A 21,392-nucleotide genomic window follows, 5' to 3' on the forward strand; every position below is an offset into this window, starting at 1 on the left:
CCCAGAGTCCAGTCTCCTGGCCCGTCCCCACGGCCCCTGATCGTGCCCCCTCCCTCCCATCCCTTGGTCCTCTCCCCCCCACCCCTGGGGGCCGTCTGGGATCCGGCCCTTGAGGGGGGGGTGGGGTCAGGGGTTGGGCCGCCGCAGCCGCACTGCTCGGCGCCCCCCGCCACGACGACGCCGGAGCCGCACTGCTCGGCGCCCTCCGCCACGACGACGCCGCAGCCGCACTGCTCGGCGCCCCCCGCCACGACGACGCCGGAGCCGCACTGCTCGGCGCCCCCCGCCACGACGACGCCGGAGCCGCACTGCTCGGCGCCCCCCGCCACGAGGCCCGGTCTCCGACCCGGCAGGCCCCCCGAGACCATGAGGCCCGGTCGCCGACCCGGCAGGCCCCCCGAGACCCTGAGGCCCGGTCGCCGACCCGGCAGGCCCCCGAGACCCTGAGGTCCGGCGGTCATCCCGGCCGGAGGGACCCGACCCCGTGCCGCCGACCCTTGGAGTCCCCTGGGCGGCCGGGGGTTGTCGGGTTCCCCGCCCTCCCCCCCTTGTCTGTTTTTCTGGGTTCCACCCTCCTTTAGGACCGTCTGGAATTCGGTCCTTGAGGGGGGGGTTCTGTCACGGTTTGGGTCTGCTTGTCTTATTTTGTAGCTTTCTTGTGTCTCGTGTCTCTGGGTAACTTCACTTCCTGTCCTGTGATTGCCTGATTGATTCCACCTGTGTCCAATCACCTGCACCTCCCTTGTGTATTTAAGCCCTGTGTGCCAGTTGTCCTTTGTCGCGTCATTGTCCATGTCTACCCGTTGTTGGTGCACGTTATTTTGGCTTCTGTTTGTGTTGTGCTAAATAAAGAGCACATTCTGTAAGACCTGTTCCCTGCGTTTGAGTCCTGTCTGCCTGCCTGCCTGCTTCCGCCTGCACCTCCAGCCCGATCGTGACAGGCTCACCTTAACCCCAACCATATTCTCAGTAGTTTCATTTCACAAAGTCATGTACGTTGGGTTTTGGTTTTCTGTCGGTTAGGGTTGACGATGTTCCTTGATGGGACAGAGGTCATGACTGCATGATATGATAATGCACTCATTAATTAGACCAAATACAAAAAAAGCCATAGAATGAATGGGGTTATATTACTAATTGCGTTTCTGATCGGGACGTGAAGCTGCTCCTCAGCCTCGCCCGACTCTGTCATCCGTCGCATCGCGACTCATCCATGTTCAGAATCTCCTCTGTTGTACTCAGCCGGTTCCCTGTTCTCACGGCGCAGGCGTTGCCATCCGAGTTTCCTGAGCGGCAGAGAAGCTGCAGTTGAGCAGAATGCAAGTGTTTTTTTGTCTTAAATGTCGGGGTCTGCTCATACGAGACCCGCGGCCCTGTAGCATGAAATCAATTTCCATCTATTCATAGCATATGAAGAGCGTGGGATGAAAGTGAGACTGAAAGACTGATTAACAAATACAGAGAGCCAACTGGTTGACAATAATGTGCGGCTGGTGTGGGGTGAGAATAGGAAGTGTTTAAGGCTCTTTTCATCCCCTTTGTTTCTGATGAAGATGACAGTAGACTATGGGTATGAAAGCAAAGCGAGTCTGGCGTGCATGTAGAATTTATTTCCTGCTCATCATGTTGCAAACTCAGCCTTCCAGACCGCAAAAATAAAACACACATTTACCGGCGTTTTATATTAAAAAAACAAAACAGTCTGACCAAAATGACACAACTCACACTCAGCCTATTGAGCCTCAGTAATATATACAATTGACACATAATTGGATTTTCACTGTTAACTGGAAAACTAATTAATTAAAAATAAATTGTTCCATTAGACTGCAAGACTGAGAATGAAATCAGGTTGATCCTACCTCGGCATTGACTCGGCAAGGTTAGAGAAGATTTCAAACTGGAGAGTTAAGCTTTTGTCTACATTACATGTCTTGTCTACATTAAATGAGAAATTGAATCTTATCACCAGCATTGATGTGTTTCTTCACATCACAGTCACAGGACACATCATTTTTTCATTTAGTCAAAGGCCTTGAGTCCTTATTTCTAAGTTCAGGTATAAATTTGATGATTAACTTAAGCCAGGATGTTGTCAAGGAGATAGCTTTATTACTTATTAGTTAGTTATTATTGCTTTATTAGTTTTAATGAATTCATTAAAATTACAATCTCACACATCAATAAAGATATCTCCGTGACAACGGATCTGGCTCCATCCTGTGATGAACAAAGTGAGAGAGTTAAAAGCTTCAGGAAAGGCTTGTGAGTGGATCTTGAGTTGGGATTGTTTTGTATAACTTTAAAGGATAACTCGGTTTGTATAGAAGTGTATTCTGTGTATGTTTTCGTTTTTATTACTTGACTCGAGAGAATAGTATCTATATTCATTAATTATAATGAAAGGGTCAAATGTCCAAAATGCCTGTACATTTCTGTGTAATCCAATAAGCGATCAATCCAATAACTAATGTAATATCTATCAGGCTTCAGATTATGAAATAATCCAATCGCATGTAATCCGTTACCAACAAACTGCTTTTTTCTCTCTTCCAAGCGTCCAAACGCTGCAGACCACACATGTTTTAAGAAGGGAGGCATCAAAAGAAAGACAAAACCAGAGTCTGGTGTCCTCTCCGTGAGATCTCATTTCAGATTATTACTTTTGATGGAGGTTTCTTTAGAACTGCTAGACTAAGAGAGAGGAAGAGCCAGGAGGACGATGATGAAGATAGAGAAGGTGGGCTGCTTAACTGCTGTGTGTGTGTGTGTTCACTGGTGGTATTTCTAGGCTTGCTCCTGGGCTCTGTGTTTAGTAATATGTCTGCATATTAACTCAGTTGGAAATACCAGGCGCTGTCCAACACCGTTCTGCCTCTCTTACTATCAGCCACACAACCAGAACAGACTTAATAACTTTGCTTCGACGTGTGTGTGTGCGCGTCTGTTGGCTCTTTGACAGCGATAACCTTTCTGGAATAGGAGTGTTAATTGCACTGGTCCACAATCAGTTGGGGATAAGGTGTAATATCTATTCCCACATTCCATTTTTTTGCGGTGTATTTGTGTGTGTGTGCAAAAAGATGAAAGACTCATATAAAATAGGAACAAAAAAGGATGTATTTTATTGCAGTTACTAAGGTAAGAACTTGGTTAGGGGACAGGGGGGTGAAAGAGCGAAGCGAGAGCGAGAGAGGTGAAGTCGGTGGGACACAAGTAGTTGGAGATGGGATTTAGAAAGAGGAGCGTATGTCAGCTATTTTTTGGCTTAAAATAATTGACAAAGTGACCTGGAAGAAGGGAAAGGAGGACTGGGGGGTTCGAGGAGGTCGGAGAAGATAGAAAAGAGTTTTTTGTGGTTAGAAAATGAGTGACTCAATTGTAGGTTGGTAGAAAGAGATTGAAACGCAAGCAGGTCATCAGGTATTTATGTTTAACAACTGCTTAGTTCATCTTAGGAAAATGTGTTTGAATAACGACAGACACATGAATTTCCTCCCCGCTTCTTCGTTGTAATTGTTGCACATTTGATAACAAAGAACTTGAAACTACTTTTGAAACCAAAGCAAGGTGTGTACACTTCAAACAAGCTTAGAATAAAGCATAGAAGTCGCCACCTTAGAAGTCGCTTTTTCATATACCAGCTGCTACAGGCAAAATGCCGCCCATTGACTGTATGTAACAAGTGGACATAGTTGGTCTCCAATGGTCTCTTTTGACGCAGTGACCTCTCAATCAACGTATTTGATTTTAAATGGTCCATATGCTAAATAAATCATTAAAATTAATAACATTCATTCCAAGGTGGCAACTTCTATGCTTGCAAAAACTATTCTAAGCGTCCAACTATGTCCACTTGTTACATACCGTCAATGGGCGGCACTTTGCCTGTAGCAGCTGGTATATGAAAAAGCTGAATGTTAAAACTAACCTTGCTGCTTTCTTATGACATACATATTATAGCTATAGGGGATCCTAGTTAGCTATGGAGCTTGGTAGCAAGGGCAACAGCCATACTTAAAGCTATACATTTCCAATGACCTCATTCCGAGCAGATCAGCCCCGCTGCATCTGTCAAAGCCGACAGCACAATGGAGGTGTCTTCGAAACCCCGTCTGTCTCCTCAAATCTCCTCATTCCAACACGTGGGCGACTTCTGCCGGGACGAATCACCTGTGCTCACGCTGGCATCGGCTCTGCTTTAAAGACCGCCCAACTCCTTCACACACACACACACACACACACCTCTGCCGGCCTCACAGACGCCACATGCAGCCCCTCCACTGACCCAGCATCAACACGACATCGTTGCCTTCAGCTGGGGAGGTTTTATTAAGTGAGATGGTTCCACTGCAGAGGTGAATCGGCCGCCGTCTCATGGGAGCGCGAGCGGGCAATTACGCCTCAGCAGACGGTCACCGGGAGAGCAGCGCAGGTTCAAGGAGCAGCGTTTTCAAGCTGATGGCAGCACAAACACAGCCTGAGTCAGAAATAAGATAAATTTAAGTTTAAAAGTGTGCCATTATACTTAATAAGCTAAATATGCCACTTATTGAACTGATCAATTTACGGTTAATGGAATGTTTCTTTTTTAATTTCTAGCTTAATGAAGTCTAATAAAAACCTAAAGCCTTTTTTCTTTCACCCCAAAACTCCGAGCAAAGGTAGTTTCTTTTCTTGTGAAAGTGACAAGCGAGCATTGTTTTTAAACTCGCTGAATAGGAAGTCAAAGGAGAGTGATTGCTACAACTCAGAGAAAAACATTTGGACTGTCTCATTTGTCATATAAACTGACAAGATTATTGCAACAATAAAAACATGAATCAAAAATGGGATAGTGAGATTTGATCAGAAATAGATTACGGTGGTTTGGGGCCCTAGGCTTATACTACCTATTAAAATAAAAAAGAATAAAAAAGGGTGATGTTTTAGGGAGGAAGCTGCTGAAAAGCGATCAAAAGCCCACGTGTGGTGGGTGTAGATACACACAAACGGTGTCCCCGTTGGCTCCTGGGATTCTCTTTGTGCCGCTGAGCACATGGGATCATCCCTTCTGTTTGAAAAGTACTGAAGCATTGATGTTTTGATTGATTTGATTGATTTGCAATTCATGATTTAATGGTAAGCAATGGAACAGCACTAACTTTGTGTAATATTTATTATGTGTGAGTCCAAAAGCATTAACCCCAGCCGCACATTTTATTGAGTTATTTAGCCTTTTTTTCATTCATTTCATTCAATTTGGTATCTACTTTTATCCATTTTGCTGTGAGAAATATGCAAAAAAAATGTTTGTGTCAGAGGAAGTAACAGGTAGCTGTAGAAATAGTTAGTTATTATAACAGACTGTAGGCTTTTGACACTTCAGCTCATCCACATCATGACTTCCACAGGCAACGTTAATCACCACATGCACGCGCACACACACACACACACACTCCTTGTACTGTCAGCCATATCGATTGTGAGGTGGCTGGTGGATGAACCTGTCATGGCCAACATAGATCGGAGTGGAGGATAATGAAGTCTTCCTGCCCTATCTGACAAGCTCCGAGAGAAAGTGAGAGAGAAAGCGTGTGTGTGTGTGTGTGTCTCAGAGTGAAAAACAGGAAAGATGCTCTCGGGACGACCCACGGGCGTTCTAACCATTGCCTGAATAAATTGGATGGAAAGAAGGCCCCTTGTGAGTGGAAGACGTGATCCGTCATGATGTCATCTCAATGAGACTCGTACGAAGGGGGAGGTCAGGGTGCTAATAAAGACCTAACGTGACTGTGTGTGTCTGTGAGAGGGTGTGGGGTGTGTGTGTGTGTGTGATATAAATGATTGACCAGTAAGTGTTCAGCTATTTTCCGCTGTAAATATTTGACTAAATTGGGATATAGTCTTCTTCTCTCTCCATGGTTAATAAGCATAGGCCCACGACCTGATGTCCCTGTCTCTTTCTCCACCAGTTTCCACGTGGTGCAGTGACTTTACTACCTTGAATGATTAAGGATGCACATCACATTGCCAAAAGAAATCCCACGAAAGCCCAAAACAAAGTCGTGTTAGCCCGTTTTCCATGACGTCTCTGCCCTGCCTCTGGCTGTCACTCTTATCTTGAGAAGATTTTGAAAGATTTCCGAAAACATCTGGACACTGTCATTTTGTAGCGAGAACCACTTAAACTGCAGGATATAGTTCATGTCTTTGGGACTATTTTCAGCCGGGGAGTGATACGCAGCTGCTGTTCCATTTACTATTTGGGGCAGTGGCAAACGTGATGTGAAACGGCCTCAAAAAGGCAAACGCGTTGGTGACGTTTACACATCCATCGGACTCAAGGCAACACGAGAGAACCCAATGGACCCGGAGCCGCTCAGGAGCGTTGTCCCCTTTTACTCTCTGTGGCCTTGTTTTCACTGCGCGCCTATGGAGCTGCACAACCATGACGAGTTCTATCAGACATGTCTTGTATGTTGGTTATAATTCCTATAATTTTTCAAAAAACAGACTTTTTATATCGTTCCAAGTTGCCACAAGTGGGACCAATGTTGGAAAAACAACGGGGGCTCTACATGCCACATACATAGAACCTTTGACGTATTCACAACCTTTACTCTGAGCCTCCTCTCTGCTCTGTGTACAGCAGGTCAGCAGAGGTTTCACGAGACATTTGTCACATGACTGTTCAGTCACGGCATGCTGTTGCACGGGGGAGCTCAGAATATCCTGTTTTCTTTAAGGATCAGTTTATTTAAAATGGTTTATTTTGGGCAAGACGGAGATATAATGTTTTTAGTCAAATGATCAAAGTTTTTAGGATCTATTGGTGCAGCACTCTATTCTTTGTAGATCAATCACCTTGATTAAGTAAGTAACATTGGAGGAACTATACTACTTTTTTCCAGTGAAAGTAGCTTGCAGAACTACCTCCAAAAATGGTTAAAGGAAGCAAAATAGTTGCCACGTCTTAATTACTGACTGCTGGTACTTTTAGGCCTACAACCAAAGGCCCTCAAAATTATAATGATGAGAATTATTACAAACTCACCCTTGCATTAATATAACATATTTGATGCAGCTTGAAAGACGCTATGCGATAAACTTAAAGGGTATGGGGTATACTTTACAGAATAACTCCTGTCCCCAAATGTCTATAAGATTACTTTTGGAAACATCATGTTGATAATATGAATCCATCTATCAATCCACCATCCATCTGGACTTGGACACTTATTCCTCTTGTATTCCCCGTGGGGAGCCTCTCTCTCTCCTCTTACTTTTGCCCACCTCGCTCACTCTCCGGGACACACGCTTCCCCTCCTGAACAACGCCTCGCTGTGAAACATCCAATCTGCACAGCCAGGTTTAATGTGGTAATAATAAACAGAGATTTTGAATGATAATTCAAACTTCTTAACCGCTTTTTGGATCAAGTGGAGTACACACACACACACAGTTTAACAGCTTTTAGTTGGGCGACTGAAATCTTTTCTTTCCACTGCAGCTGCATTTCCTCCACCTAAGACCATCAAAGAAGCTGCTGCTCCCGGAGACGAGGGCAGCTAAAGAACTGATGCTGCCAGCAACCTTCATAACGCCTTAAATTGTTAGGATGGCAAAAAAAAAAGACCTCATATGTGGACTGTATGTGTGAGTTGGTGTGTGAGCGCGTGAGGACGTTGTGAGAAGCTGTCAAAGAATCTATTTATCAAAGAGTCCATGAGGTCTTGGTGCTGTTTTCCTCATTCTCACACACACACACACACACAGATTTCACTCACATAAACTCCATCTAGTCTCCATCCACAAAGGATTCTGGGTTCCCATTTCCAAAAACATTATTTCCATTAAGATGTTTACATGGCCAATAAAGAGTAACCCATGAATATCCCTGCTTACGCAAAGCTGTAATTCTCCATTCGGAATCAAGCCTAATTCAGAATATCCAAACATAACAATATGTTTACATCAACCATCTCAAATTCTGCATTTCATTTTAACAGTGGGGTATCACTGCAACTGGAAACATGTTCATTGAATCTTCTGTCTAACTTAAAGAAAAGGTTTGCAGAAGTCCGTATTAAGTCAATATGCACATATGTGTTTATTAAATGGCCTGTTTGTTGCTGTCATGGTTTGTCCTTTCGGTGGACCAAGAGGCCAAAGCTAGGGCACCTTTGTCTGATCAATGGCTCGGAGTATTGTGTTAAAAAAATAGTGTTTTTGCATTGTTATAGCAAACATCTTAACATTTAATATCAACCATGCTTTGAACAGCAATGGAAAGGAGTCAAATTACACAATAAAGTGTTGTCTCTAGAAGTGCAACTTAGTACTTGGTTTCCAGCTGGTCTGCAGAACAACAAACTAATGACTGAAAGCAGAGTTAACAAAGGGCTGCTGGCTTTTCTTAAGAATGGTTCTAAAACCATTATTACTGAGCTCAAAACCAGACCACAGTGGCACTCCAAGTAAATGGAGCCTCCCACATGCAGGAGAGCAGTGGCTCCAGCATAGTGACTTACCCCCATCTTACATACACCGTACACTGATTGAATCCACTAAACAAAACCCAAGAGCGCTGACGACAAATGTTACATTATAAGCTATCACTATTCCTAGAATTTTGCAAGTTGGATAGTTATACAAATCTTCACCTTCAAAGATAAACGTGGTCATTATTTCCCTTCTAGACGCACGTCAACATTGGCACAATAAACTGTCTGAGGAGGACTAAACATCTCGCAACCTGTTGCACCTCCTTCAGATCCTCGCCAATCAGCACGAGCATGTAGCCGAGACCTTGATGCCTCCGAGATGAGCTCGAGATACGACTCCATTCAATCAAACGTTTCATTCCGCAGCAGGAGCCGGGGTGAAAAATGCGGAGGGAATGTTTCTGACGTATTGGACAAAACGAGAATGAGTTTAAGTAATCGGATGTCCTCTCAGAAGGAGACACTCAAAACTCTAATGCAATTCCTCTCTTTCTCTCGGGACTTTAGAGACAACCCATCTGCTCCTCCACCGCCACTCAATCACAGCGTCTTCTCAAAAATGGGCGGGGCGGGGGGGTGGCGGAGCAGTCTATGGGTGTGAAGAGTCCTAATTCACCACCCCGGGGAGTCATCGAGTGACATTACAATATGCTAATGTAGCGGCGCCCGACTGTCCCCTCTCTGTCTCACTCCCCCCCCCCCCCCCCCCACCGCCCCTTCTTTCTCGCACCTTGCCGCCATTATGCTGCACATATTTTTAATGGTGTCAGGGCAGATTTGAATTGCACGCCATCGGCCTCACAGTCAGTTCCCATGCAACAAGCCCCGGTGGAAAATCAGCGCCTCACATGCCTATAGAGTGCAACAGGTGGTTGCTTTGTGGTGGAAATGTATGCAGTGGGGGGGGGGGTGAGGGGGGGCAAGCATGCTGCTGAGCAGACCTTTGGTGGCTTTAGTATAAATTTAGGGAACACACATTTCGTTTGAATATGTATTTTCCTTGTACTGTTATGCGACAACGTGGAGGACACTTGGCTCTTACCCCGTGTGACGGATACGTGAGCCAGCCCCAGTCTCCTGTGATCGTCGTTGTGTCCAGCAGGTTCACTGAGGGAAGAACAAAACAGCGGATAAGCTTAGAATCATTTTTTTTTTTTTTTTTTGGTACTTCATCCCCAGCAGAGTCACACACATACACCTGTCCGACAGGTGTGACTGATGATGATGTCGCGGCGTGTGATGTAAACCGGACCCGGCTCAGCTGGGTACAACAGGGACGTTCACAGTGTATTACATTAAACCGCTGATGTAAATAGGGAGATCAGACTGCAGAAGGCACTTATTTGCTGAAGCACACAGAGGAAATATCTACATAGAAGTCAATATCAGGAGAAATGTTTCCCTGCCACATACATCTGCCTCATTGTTAAGCCATTTTGAACCTCTCATTGTGCCATCTGGAGCGAATTCACCCTCAGCATCCTTCCCATGGCTTTGCTTTGCTTGTCAAGCAGCTGAGTGATGTTACTCACATTAGAATGAGCTCAACGAAACCTGCTTTACACTTCTTAGCTCTCTGTCTGCCATCCCTCCGATTTCTGTCTTGACACTCTCTGCCTCCCCGTCTCCTGCTTGTTAAAGCTGCAAAATGCTTCAGGGGCCTGATCGCCTTCTACGCCGAGCCACGTTCGCAGGCAAACACCATTTCAATGTTTTCATACAGAGATACTGTGATATTGATCACAGTTTTGGATGAAAAATGGGAGAAAACAGCACCCACTCCTTTCAATCGACGAGTGCCTACTCAAGGTGTTTTTTACTTCCGCCTGATTAGACGTCTTCTCTGAATGTGATTGACTGACTTGTGACTTTCATGTGAGGCTAAACCTAAGTGGGATTATGTCATTAATTATGGACCCAGCGTGTCTCTAAAGTTTCACTTTGTCACTTCCTTTGGGTCAAGAAGGTTCTACACCCACAACTCACTGAGATAAATTGGAAGGGGAAATGGAGATGGAGCACCCTCGTCCACTACAGCTCCACTCACCCATTTTGGCTCACAAGACGCACAAGAGTATTTTTCCATAAAAATCACGCCAAGTGGGACCCCTGTAATTTCTCCTCGTAAGGGCCATCACTTCACACACAGACCCCCCGCACACACACACACACACACATGTTGCAATTAGCCTGCGTTAATCTGGGCACCGGGCCGCTGAGGAGGGCGGAGGGTCAGAACACAGAGACAGATGGCAGTGCCACTGTCCTCCCAAACGCCTCATCCACCTCCCCTTACCATTCTCCCTTCCCTCCGCCCACCCCGGAGGGGGGCGTTGTCCTCTCCCCCCCACGCCCTCACCCGGGCTCTGACAAAAGGTCGCAAATGGGTGCCGCCAAGTGCGCTCCTGCGAGAGCTCTTGCTCGGCCCGCCAAAGTGACACGACGAAAGCGCCATGTGGGCACAAGTGGATCGAATCCTTCCTCCGTGCAACAAAGGACTTTCTCTCTGCTATACTGTTATTATTATTTTAAAAAATGAAGAAAAGAAAAAGGGACAAGTACATACACTCACCGGCCACTTTATTAGGTACACCTGTCCAACTGCTCGTTAACACTTAATTTCTAAGCAGCCAATCACATGGCGGCAACTCAGTGCATTTAGGCATGTAGACATTGTCAAGACAATCTCCTGCAGTTCAAACCGAGCATCAGTATGGGGAAGAAAGGTGATTTGAGTGACTTTGAACGTGGCATGATTGTTGGTGCCAGAAGGGCTGGTCTGAGTATTTCAGAAACTGCTAATCTACTGGGATTTTCACGCACAACCATCTCTAGGGTTTACAGAGAATGGTCCGAAAAAGAAAAAACATCCAGTGAGCGGCAGTTCTGTGGGCGGAAATGCCTTGTTGATGCCAGAGGTCAGAGGAGAATGGCCAGACTGGTTCGAGCTGATAGAAGGGCAACAGTGACTCAAATAACCACCCGTTACAACCAAGGTGGGCATAAGAGCATCTCTGAACGCACAGTACGTCGAACTTTGAGGCACATGGGCTACAGCAGCAGAAGACCACACCGGGTGCCACTCCTTTCAGCTAAGAACAGGAAACTGAGGCTACAATTTGCACAAGATCATCGAAATTGGACAATAGAAGATTGGAAAAACGTTGCCTGGTCTGATGAGTCTCGATTTCTGCTGCGACATTCGGATGGTAGGGTCAGAATTTGGCGTCTACAACATGAAAGCATGGATCCATCCTGCCTTGTATCAACGGTTCAGGCTGGTGGTGGTGGTGTCATGGTGTGGGGAATATTTTCTTGGCACTCCTTGGGCCCCTTGGTACCAATTGAGCATCGTTGCAACGCCACAGCCTACCTGAGTATTGTTGCTGACCATGTCCATCCCTTTATGACCACAATGTACCCAACTTCTGATGGCTACTTTCAGCAGGATAAAGCGCCATGTCATAAAGCTGGAATCATCTCAGACTGGTTTCTTGAACATGACAATGAGTTCGCTGTACTCAAATGGTCTCCACAATCACCAGATCTCAATCCAATAGAGCATCTTTGGGATGTGGTGGAACGGGAGATTCGCATCATGGATGTGCAGCCGACAAATCTGCGGCAACTGTGTGATGCCATCATGTCAATATGGACCAAACTCCCTGAGGAATGCTTCCAGCACCTTGTTGAATCTATGCCACGAAGAATTGAGGCAGTTCTGAAGGCAAAAGGGGGTCCAACCCGTTACTAGCATGGGGTACCTAATAAAGTGGCCGGTGAGTGTATGTGGCTCTGTGTTGTTGGCCATTCGTGCTATCCCTTTAATTCCCACTCAAATGAGATGTCTCACCGTCTTCGTAGTTGTCGAAAGTAATTTGTTCGCAGGGGGTGTCTGAGTTATGACTCCTACGCGGCGATAGTTCAGTGGCGTGTTGGGAATAAGCCCACTATTCAGTGTGCTCTTTTACATCATTTAAGAAGGAACCCTGTCGCTCTCCCTCACACACCGAATGCCCCCCACTCCCCCACCTTGGTGGACGGATTTCCTCACAAGGCCGACGGGATTGAAGCTTTTCCTTCGGCGGAGAGCAGGTTAAAGCCTCTGTTTGTCGGTGCAGAGGCTGAGTGCTTCTCCTCCAGGACTCTGCACTCCAAATCGAGTTTGTTCCCTGTTTTCGCAGCGTTAATAACAGCAACACAAACCTGGAGAAACAACGGCCCGGCCCCTCCGCCAATCCCCCCCCCCCCCCGCGCGTTACGGCCCTACATCTCAGGGAGCGCTGAATGAAGGAGCTGTCTGACCGAGCTCGCTCTGAGACACGCCACATATTTCCCAGGGTGCTGGTCAACTTTCCCCTTGACCCATTACCCCCCTCCCCTCCCCTCCCCTCCCCTCCCCAAACACACACACACACACACCTTCCCACCTCACTCGGACCTCACCCCCGCAACTCAATCTGGCCTGTAGTGAGCGGTCCTGCCTGGATGCCCTGTGCCCTCATTGCGCGCTCACGCGTTCAATCACACACACACACACGCACACACATACACACACACACACAAACACACACAAACACACTGTGTCTGTCCCTGGCAGTGGGTCGTGGGCGGGCTGAGAGAGGAAGCGTATGTGTCTGAAGTCAACATGGAAGAATTATGGGCTGCCGTGGAGGAAGTGCAGTTTGCCCGTAGCGCCGTGCGGCCGACAACAACAATGACGCCTTTTAAAAGACACACACACACACACACACATACACACACAACGGGAGGGGGAGTTACGGAGGGAGTAAATGGCAGATCAGAGCAGATGCTCAAAATCTCATTTCCAACCCAAAAGACACGGCAAAGTGCAGCCAATAACGCCTATACACACACAGCGCATGTATACATACATGCAGACAGAGAAATGTGCATTGTATCAGGCACGAAAACCCACACATCGACAACTGACCTATACACAGTATGAGAGAGAGAGAGACATTGATGGAACCAATAGGGGCCACACAGGGGCAATGACAGCTCTGAAATGATCTCTTCAACACTTCTTTCTCTCAAGCTTCTCCATATGTCTCTCTCTCTCTCTCTCTCTCCCTTTCTCTCTCGACAAAAGCCACAGAGAAGAGGGGAGATTGACCGAACAACGCCCCCCCCCCCCCCCTCGTATTTTCAGCTATCTTCAATCCTTTCTAATTGTGTTTTGCATTTGCTCCACAGTCCTAATGGCAATTCCCCACTCTCCCATTAGGAGAACACGTCCGTGTAAATGACTGACTCTAAAAAAGCACTCTCAGCCTTTGTTCGTTCAAGGCGGCGCAAACCAATACCAAAAGATTCCAGATAGTTGTCTTCATCACCACTGCTCCCTTTTAAAGAAGGTATTTTAGCCGTAACACTGATGGCGCGTCGCTTCATGTTCGGGGGACACGCGCTGAGCCAAATTAGACACTCGAAACCAGAGGTGGAATAGAATCAAAGGCTCCTTTGATTTGCACATTTAGGATGTGATGCCCTCGTGAGAAAGGCGCACAGAGGTGTAGTGGCGCGTGGTGTTGCTGCACACAAGGACAACCAGGTTCACGCGCACGGCGGGTGCCGAGGGCAAGTCTCTTCAAGAGCTTTTGCAGATGTAAACCGTGAAGTCAGAAAGGCCACAGTGTGCTGCACAGTTCACATTGGAAAAGTTTCATTTTTGGGGAGTAAGGATGTCACTCACTCCAGGATGGCAGGCGTTTGTACAAAATTGCCTGAAGTTATTCCTGAAGTTGTGACCGATATGTTGACACTGGTTTTGGATGTCAAAATATTCACTGCTACGTGTCACATCAGCCTTGCATAACACTTAAATGAAATGGCAACAATACTTGGTTAAAGTGAAAATAACGTCATGGTCGTTTTATTATAACTTAATAACTTAGCAAGGTCACACTTGCTAAGTTATATATAATATATATATATTATCATTTATAGTGTACAGTTTGCCGTTTCCATTTTTTCATTTGTCTTCTGCCTACGTCCTATCCAGCCTACAACTCATATCTCCTCAGAGCAATGTGGTGTGTGTGTGTGTTATATTTGCGTTTTCTGTATCCAGTGGCAGTTTGTCACACCTCCAAGTGATACACAACTGAATGTAATTTCCTGTTAATCCTCTCCCTATTGAGGTAGCCATGTTCTCCTTTTCCATCTGGAATATGTTGTAAAATCAATCAAAAAAAAGATTTGTATAAAAGAGAATAATAAAAACAACCCCAGGTTTCTCCTCAGCAGTCACAGCTCTGTTGAGCCGTGTATTCCTTTAGAAAACAGTAGTAATGACTTTATGAACCCCTTTAATAAGATTCCAACGGAAATGAATCATCTCCTGCCCTCAACCGGTACTGATCAGTACCAGTAGTGTAAACTTTCTAGCGCTCTCTTGAATCCCGTTCCAAATAGACTGCTCAAAGATGTTTTAATCAGCCCATCTTTGCTTGCTATTATGACTCTGTCTTTGTTAACTGGAATGGTACCACAGTCCTTGAAGGGAGCTGCAATTAGTGCAGCGGAAAGAGTCTCTTAACTGATTAATGAAAAGTTTACTCAGGCAGCAATGCCTTTTGTTTTGACAGAGTAGGGAACAACATTTCTGGCCCTCTAGATGACAAGAGCGCTATAAATAAACCACAACACATGGGACCGAAACGTCAAGCTGCGATCACACCCAATACATAACATTTTTGTGCTTCTGCAAATACTTTTTTTTACAAACCGAACCGACATATGTCGCCAAACACTATACCATCTTCGTTCTGGGGGGGTTGTCCTACGTTCCTCCTTCCTTCTTTTTTCCCTCAGCATTATGTTGGGATGGTTTTTTTGTGTAGTATTCTGTTGTTGTAAACCCTGTAAACTGATGAAAATATTTCCATGAAAGACAACTTTATAGTTTTATCAGCAATCTTTCTCAAAATTTGCTGACTCCACCTTTAAGTGTAAAAGTTAACTTCAACTGCTGCTCTCCTTCTTCACAGATCACTACCTTCTCATCAGTGATGAGCATTAACAGTCACATAAAAGGTGTGTGTGTGTGTGTGTGTGTGTGTGTGTGTGTGTGTGTGTGTGTGTGTGTGTGTGTGTGTGTGTGTGTGTGAGAGAGCTGCCCTGAGACATCAATTCACACAACAACACACCTCAAACTCATCACTGATCTCAGTAGGACAAAATGCCATCAGGTCCAACTTTCTGCATTCTGAAAATATTCATCTCAGGGGGAGACGATCGATAATGCACATTGGAGACTCTTTTTGGGGAACTGGCTACATCGAAGGTTTATTCCTTCTTTATTCCTCCTTCATTGTAAGGAGGCAGCTTGTTACACTTGGTTTAGATGGTAGACACAAACTGTTGCTGTAGTTCATATATTATGTCGTTCTACATTTACAGAACAGCAGAATGCTTCATTAATGAGTAGGAATGCGCCCATGATGTTTATGGTACTAAACAAATAGGGTAAAGGCCAGATTTCAATGATCAAAATGCATCTTCTCAGGATGCACTGGTCAAAGATCAATGTAGGCCGTTGAAGTACTCATCTACACTTTTCATTCTAAGTAATACAATTATTGTGAAAGTCACCGATTGAGACACTTTCATCTACATTCCGCTAAATTAATGACGATGTTAGCCAGATCACAAATGTGATTGTGTGCTTTGGTTTTGCCGGGCAGCATCCCATCAGCGTTGTTGTCCCTCCTCCAGTCCAGAAGAAGGTTGTAGGTGATGCAACGGAATCAGATTTCTGACGGACCAGCTGACAGGAGGGGGAGGGTCATTTTGGGCACAACTGATAAGAGCCATACATGCAAGAAGAGCTTTAACTACAAACTAGTAAATGATGACACAAATACGCGAGTGAATTGATCGAGAGACCCTCTAAATGACGTCTAAATGAACTGCTTGAGCTAAGATTGCGGTTTGGTCAGGCGCGTCACGTTGCCAGGGCGACATCTTTTCATCCGAGGCGTGCTGTTGACACTCTTTCTTTCTGTCTACTTTTGTTGCTCCATCCTCTTAGTATTTTTTGCAGCAGTGGCCCATTTTCCCCACAGGGATCATTAAAACTTCATCTCGTTACCTCTACACCTACACTCACCTTCTTCCCTCCTCCTCCTCCTCCTCCCCCTCGTCTCATCTTTCTCGAAGACTCTCCCTGAAGTTTTTCTCCCCAGAGGCCCTTCTTTTCTCCCTGCGTTTCCATTGTGGTGTAAGCATTTTGTTCTTGGTGCAGAGGAAGCAGTGCAGACAGATGGAGGCAGAAGACTGCTGAGAGACTTATTATGACACTCTGAGGCAGCCCCCCCCCCCTCACCACCACCCCCCTGCCTCTCTCCCTTACATTTATTTTTTTACTTTTCATCTCCTTCTGAACTCTCCTCTGTTTATATGGTGAGTGCATGGAATGTTTTTTAGAGGTTTAAAATGATAAACACACCAAACAGCATTCAGCCAGAATGTCACACACACACACACACACACACACACACATACACACACGCACACTCTTTAGCATATCGGAGAGACAACTATGTGGCTCATTTGAGTGATTTTTCCATTTTCATCCAGGTTTTTGTTTCACAGTGACTATATGATAAGCAACAAAAAGGCATCAACAAGAATCTTCTGACAGCAAATTTTACAGCACGAGTACAAATCTGGAAAACTCACTTTTTTAAATCTAAAATATGTTTAAGACAAAAATGGCAAAAGCATTATATACCTTGTGAACTTCATCCATCTCCTTTCCAACCAAATGATTCATTCATTTATTCTCCTGACTTTTCAGATTTTGGCCCAAACCTTCTTCTGGGGAGAACTCAACCAGTAAATTCAATTATTATGGAATTATAACAAATCGTTAGCAGTTTTGCCGATCTAATATGGGAATACATGAATAGATATAGATATAGTCACAGAGGATATGGACTTTAGATCCAGTGCTGTTACCTTTTTTGTTGTTTACAAATCTTCTGACTTTTACTTAGGAGTTTGCAAACACTTGTAACGGATTGTTTTAACATTGTTGTATCTAGTAAAGGATTTGACTACAACCCTCATACCGAAACATTGGGAAGTGCTGCATGTTAAGGAAGGAAGTAAGATCCAGTATGAAGAACTCCTGCAGTCTTGAGGCTACATACGGGCCGACCCCATCAGGATCTCCTCCGGACTCCAGCATCAAGACTTTTATTTGCATGTCATTGTTTGTAGCATCACCCCAGAGCAGAGATGGGGACTCGAGTTTGAGACTCGGACTCGAGTGCGACTTAAGTTGCACACACAGTAACTTCAGACTCGACTTGAGACTCGTCCTCGAAAGACTTCAGACTCGACTCGAAATCGAGCTTTGGGACTACTTTTAGGCAACATCTGATGAGCTTGCTATACCCCTCCCTCCGTTACCTGCATACTTAACACGTACATTGACGTATATTACAAATTGTTGTCAAAGATGTTGCATGCACCGCCCGCTGCTGTGCCATTCGTTGTGAGCTTTGGGTTCAAAACCTTCCAACAAGACGGCAACAAAAGAACCGCGCAATGCAAGATATGCGCCATTACAATGATAGATTCTGGGTCAACCACGTCAAATTTGATCAGGCATCTGAAAACCCACCCTGATAGGTGAGTAAACATGTTTAGCTAAGCAAGCATTGACCATCTACCGCAGGGGTGTCAAACTCATTTCAGGTTCGGGCCTGATACTGCCGGGGGGGGTGGCGCTGGCGGTCCGACCGACGGTTCGCTGACGTCGGGACGTATGCACTCCAGTGGCGGACCGTTTACTCTGCGACCTCCTTAAACTGTCTCTGCTCTGCTCACTGAAGCAAAACAATACGTGGACAATAAATATCAGAGCCAAGAGCAGCGAGTGTAGTCAACTACTGCTGCTAACACATCCTGTCGGACCAGGATTATTTATTTATATCCTTTAATTAACTTTTCTCCTCGTTACCCTGGTAACCGCTGTCATTACAGACGGTTGCGTCGATTCTTACTGTGAAAATCTACGTATTTCCGGGTTAGTGGCTACGCTTCGTATTCTCATTTTATGGGAAAAACCACAAAAAAATTAGCGGAGTAAAAAGTTGTTGGTATGGTTTTTTACGGTAAAAGGGACGATGATAAGAGACAGGCAACAGCACGCATCATCATCACCGCTGGAGCATCCTGAACTGTTCTGGAAATGAGGCATGGAGGGACATACTGGCTTTTTCCCCAAAATATCAGCAGTAAATTCACTAGAGACAGCGCTTTTTCACAAAAAAAAAAAAAAAATGAAAAGTGAAATCGCCGATGTTCAGACTGTTAAAAAGAATTGAGTGAGAGTTGAGTGGAGCTGCAGTGCTGTTGAAATGATTTAGTTCACGCTGACCGGCGCTACCCGGGTATCTTAATTTAGCAGGTGCTCCTGGCCCGGAGCGTGGGACCCCCGCATTACATTTCCCTGCCAGGCATGGAGTGTTTGCGGTATGATGGAGGGTGGAGGATCCTCAGGGCCAGGAGAGGTTCATTCTTTCCCAGGGAGGGGGAGGGGGGAGGGGGGGGGGGGGGCAGAGGAGAGAATAGCCGGCTGCGCTGCGCTGCCCAGGCCTGCCTCGCTTCCTCCCTGGGGGAAAGCATGCACAGGGGGGTACATCTAGCAGGGGAGAAGCATGCAGAGCTATTTATAGATACAGGTAATGGAGGAGAAGTTGCGAGAGAAAGACAGTGGGAGTGAGGGGAGTGGGGGGGGCAAGAAAGAAGAAGGAAAGCAGAAGAGTCCGAGTTGCCGACCACATCGAGGCCGTCTGAACCGGACAAAGCCTCTGACTTTTAGCATTGGTCAAAGTAAGCCTTGACTTATTGATTCATAGAGGAGGGAGGTCACGCGGGGGTCAGCCGGCACTGAGAGGCAGCCACACCGGAGCAGAGTGATATTTCATCGATGCGGACTCGCCTCCCAGTCCAGAGATCTCTGTGATGTTTCCGTCCGAGCTCGGCTCTCGCTCTTCCTCCTCAATAAGTAAAAACGCCTTTTGTTCTCCATTCATTGCCACCCGCTCTGTACTTGTGGCCAGGCCTTGGCTTGTCTCAGCCCGCATGCTCCATGCACGTCTCTATTTCACGCCGACCTGCCTTTAATCATTTTCATCTTTTGGGCGAGCTGACATTGTGCACAGTGCTCTCATCGTCTCCAACTTGCCCTTAATGACGAATGGTGATAATTACTGTCAGTCAGTGGAATCACGTCAGTATTTCTGCTCTAAAGTTAGCGTACTTGTTCCATAAATAATGCATTAAATATGAATTGTACACTGGATGTCGACCTCCATGACATTAGGCCAATGCTTACTTCAGTTATATGACTTTCCAACCTGTTCTCACTTCCATCGTGCCAGGTACCAACGGTTAGTCATTGTCCCTCGGCATCTGAGCCCAAGTCCAATGTAAACCCATCCGTGTTATTATTAGACAGCCGAAGCAACCGAGGTAGGTAGTCGAAGTCGGAGGAAGCCTTGACTACTCAAATTTATCTGAAATATCTTCATTTCCATAAAAACTAAATCCTACACATGACCTTATTGATAGCTGTTTGTACTGTAAATGTGTGTCTTTACAAAACACCACCAGAAACGTCACAATTAACAGGTGAATTTCATGCGTGCTTGCTTCTACAAGCAAGCAAGGTAAACGTTCGAGAGCCCAAAGTGATCAACCGTCTTATCAAATTATAAAAAAGTGAAGTCCTTGGTTGCATTAGTTGCATTACATTCATTGCTTGGAACGGGATGATTTTCCTCCACAGTAATTAAACAAATCAATCAACAACAACTACAATGGAAGGGGGACATTTTATGAGACTGTAGACCAAGACAAGATCTATACAAGATCTAAGAAGGTGTTTTCACCTTGATCTCTGATACTAGAACACTGTCATGAGGGGCAGAGCCAGTTATATCTGAGGGATAAAAGATCATGATTGTAATCACCAACCACCACTAGCCACTACATGCCCCCCCACAGGGATCCGTGTTGCGCTGCGCCTCACAGTCTCCAGCCGATTGACCGACGGAGGGACTTCTGGAACCGTGCTGTAGATGCAGTGAGCATACAGTTCCAAAGAGCCGGGGAGACATGAACATTACATCACAAAAGAGTCTCAACATGCTCTTCCCGTCTCGCCCTGGGCTCTGGATGGGCTCATGATGAATTTGCTGTTAAACGGGGAAGGTCCCCTCATAACAGTCAGAACAGGCAAATGTTCTTTTAAGGCTCGATTTACCACACAAACAGCCCTGCAATGCAAACAAGGGGGGAGACTTTTCTATTCACACCTAATGCTGCTGTTACTTCAGCGGGACTCACAAATGAACTGCTGATGCAAGACCTTGCAACTGATTTTTACAAACCTTTTTCGGCAAAATACCCTTCATTTGATTTTTTCACTGTCTCCACCTCTCTTCCTTTACTTGTTCTCCCCTTCCTGTGTGTATAAGCTAAGATAGTTTAAATGCTGCTGTTCCTTTAAGACCAATCACATTCACTTACCGTCGTTGCCCCAGAGGTGCATGTAAGGAAGCACACATCAATTTGTGCACCTGTTTGGATTTGGTGCACACGCAAGTCCAGAATTTCATTAGATGAGAAATGAGCTCCATGCCCGATATTAATTACACCAGACCTGTGATATATGGAACGATTACATGGTGTAGAACGCATTATTTCCTCATGGAAACAGGCCTACAGAGCGATCCATCAGCCTGCATCACGGTCAGTTTGGGGCTCGCTTCATCACACTTGAGCGGCGTGATTACGTGCCACAACCAGAGGAATCTATCCTCTTGCACCCTTTTTGGAAAGTGAGACTGTCCTGATCGGAACAGT

At 45.7% G+C, this 21,392-nt stretch overlaps 1 protein-coding gene across 2 annotated transcripts in view; it reads right to left on the minus strand.

The window, feature by feature from the left end:
- epha8 (eph receptor A8) overlaps positions 1 to 21,392 on the minus strand; it is a 75,148-nt gene that overhangs the window by 45,943 nt on the left and 7,813 nt on the right. For both annotated transcript variants that reach the window (XM_037490511.2, XM_037490509.2), the window contains exon 2: positions 9,529 to 9,593. In XM_037490511.2, the coding sequence (XP_037346408.2) occupies positions 9,529 to 9,593 (65 nt within the window). The remainder of the gene's footprint in view (positions 1 to 9,528; positions 9,594 to 21,392) is intronic.

The sequence above is a fragment of the Pungitius pungitius genome, chromosome 8 (genome assembly GCF_949316345.1).
Source record: "Pungitius pungitius chromosome 8, fPunPun2.1, whole genome shotgun sequence".
NCBI lineage: Eukaryota > Metazoa > Chordata > Actinopteri > Perciformes > Gasterosteidae > Pungitius > Pungitius pungitius.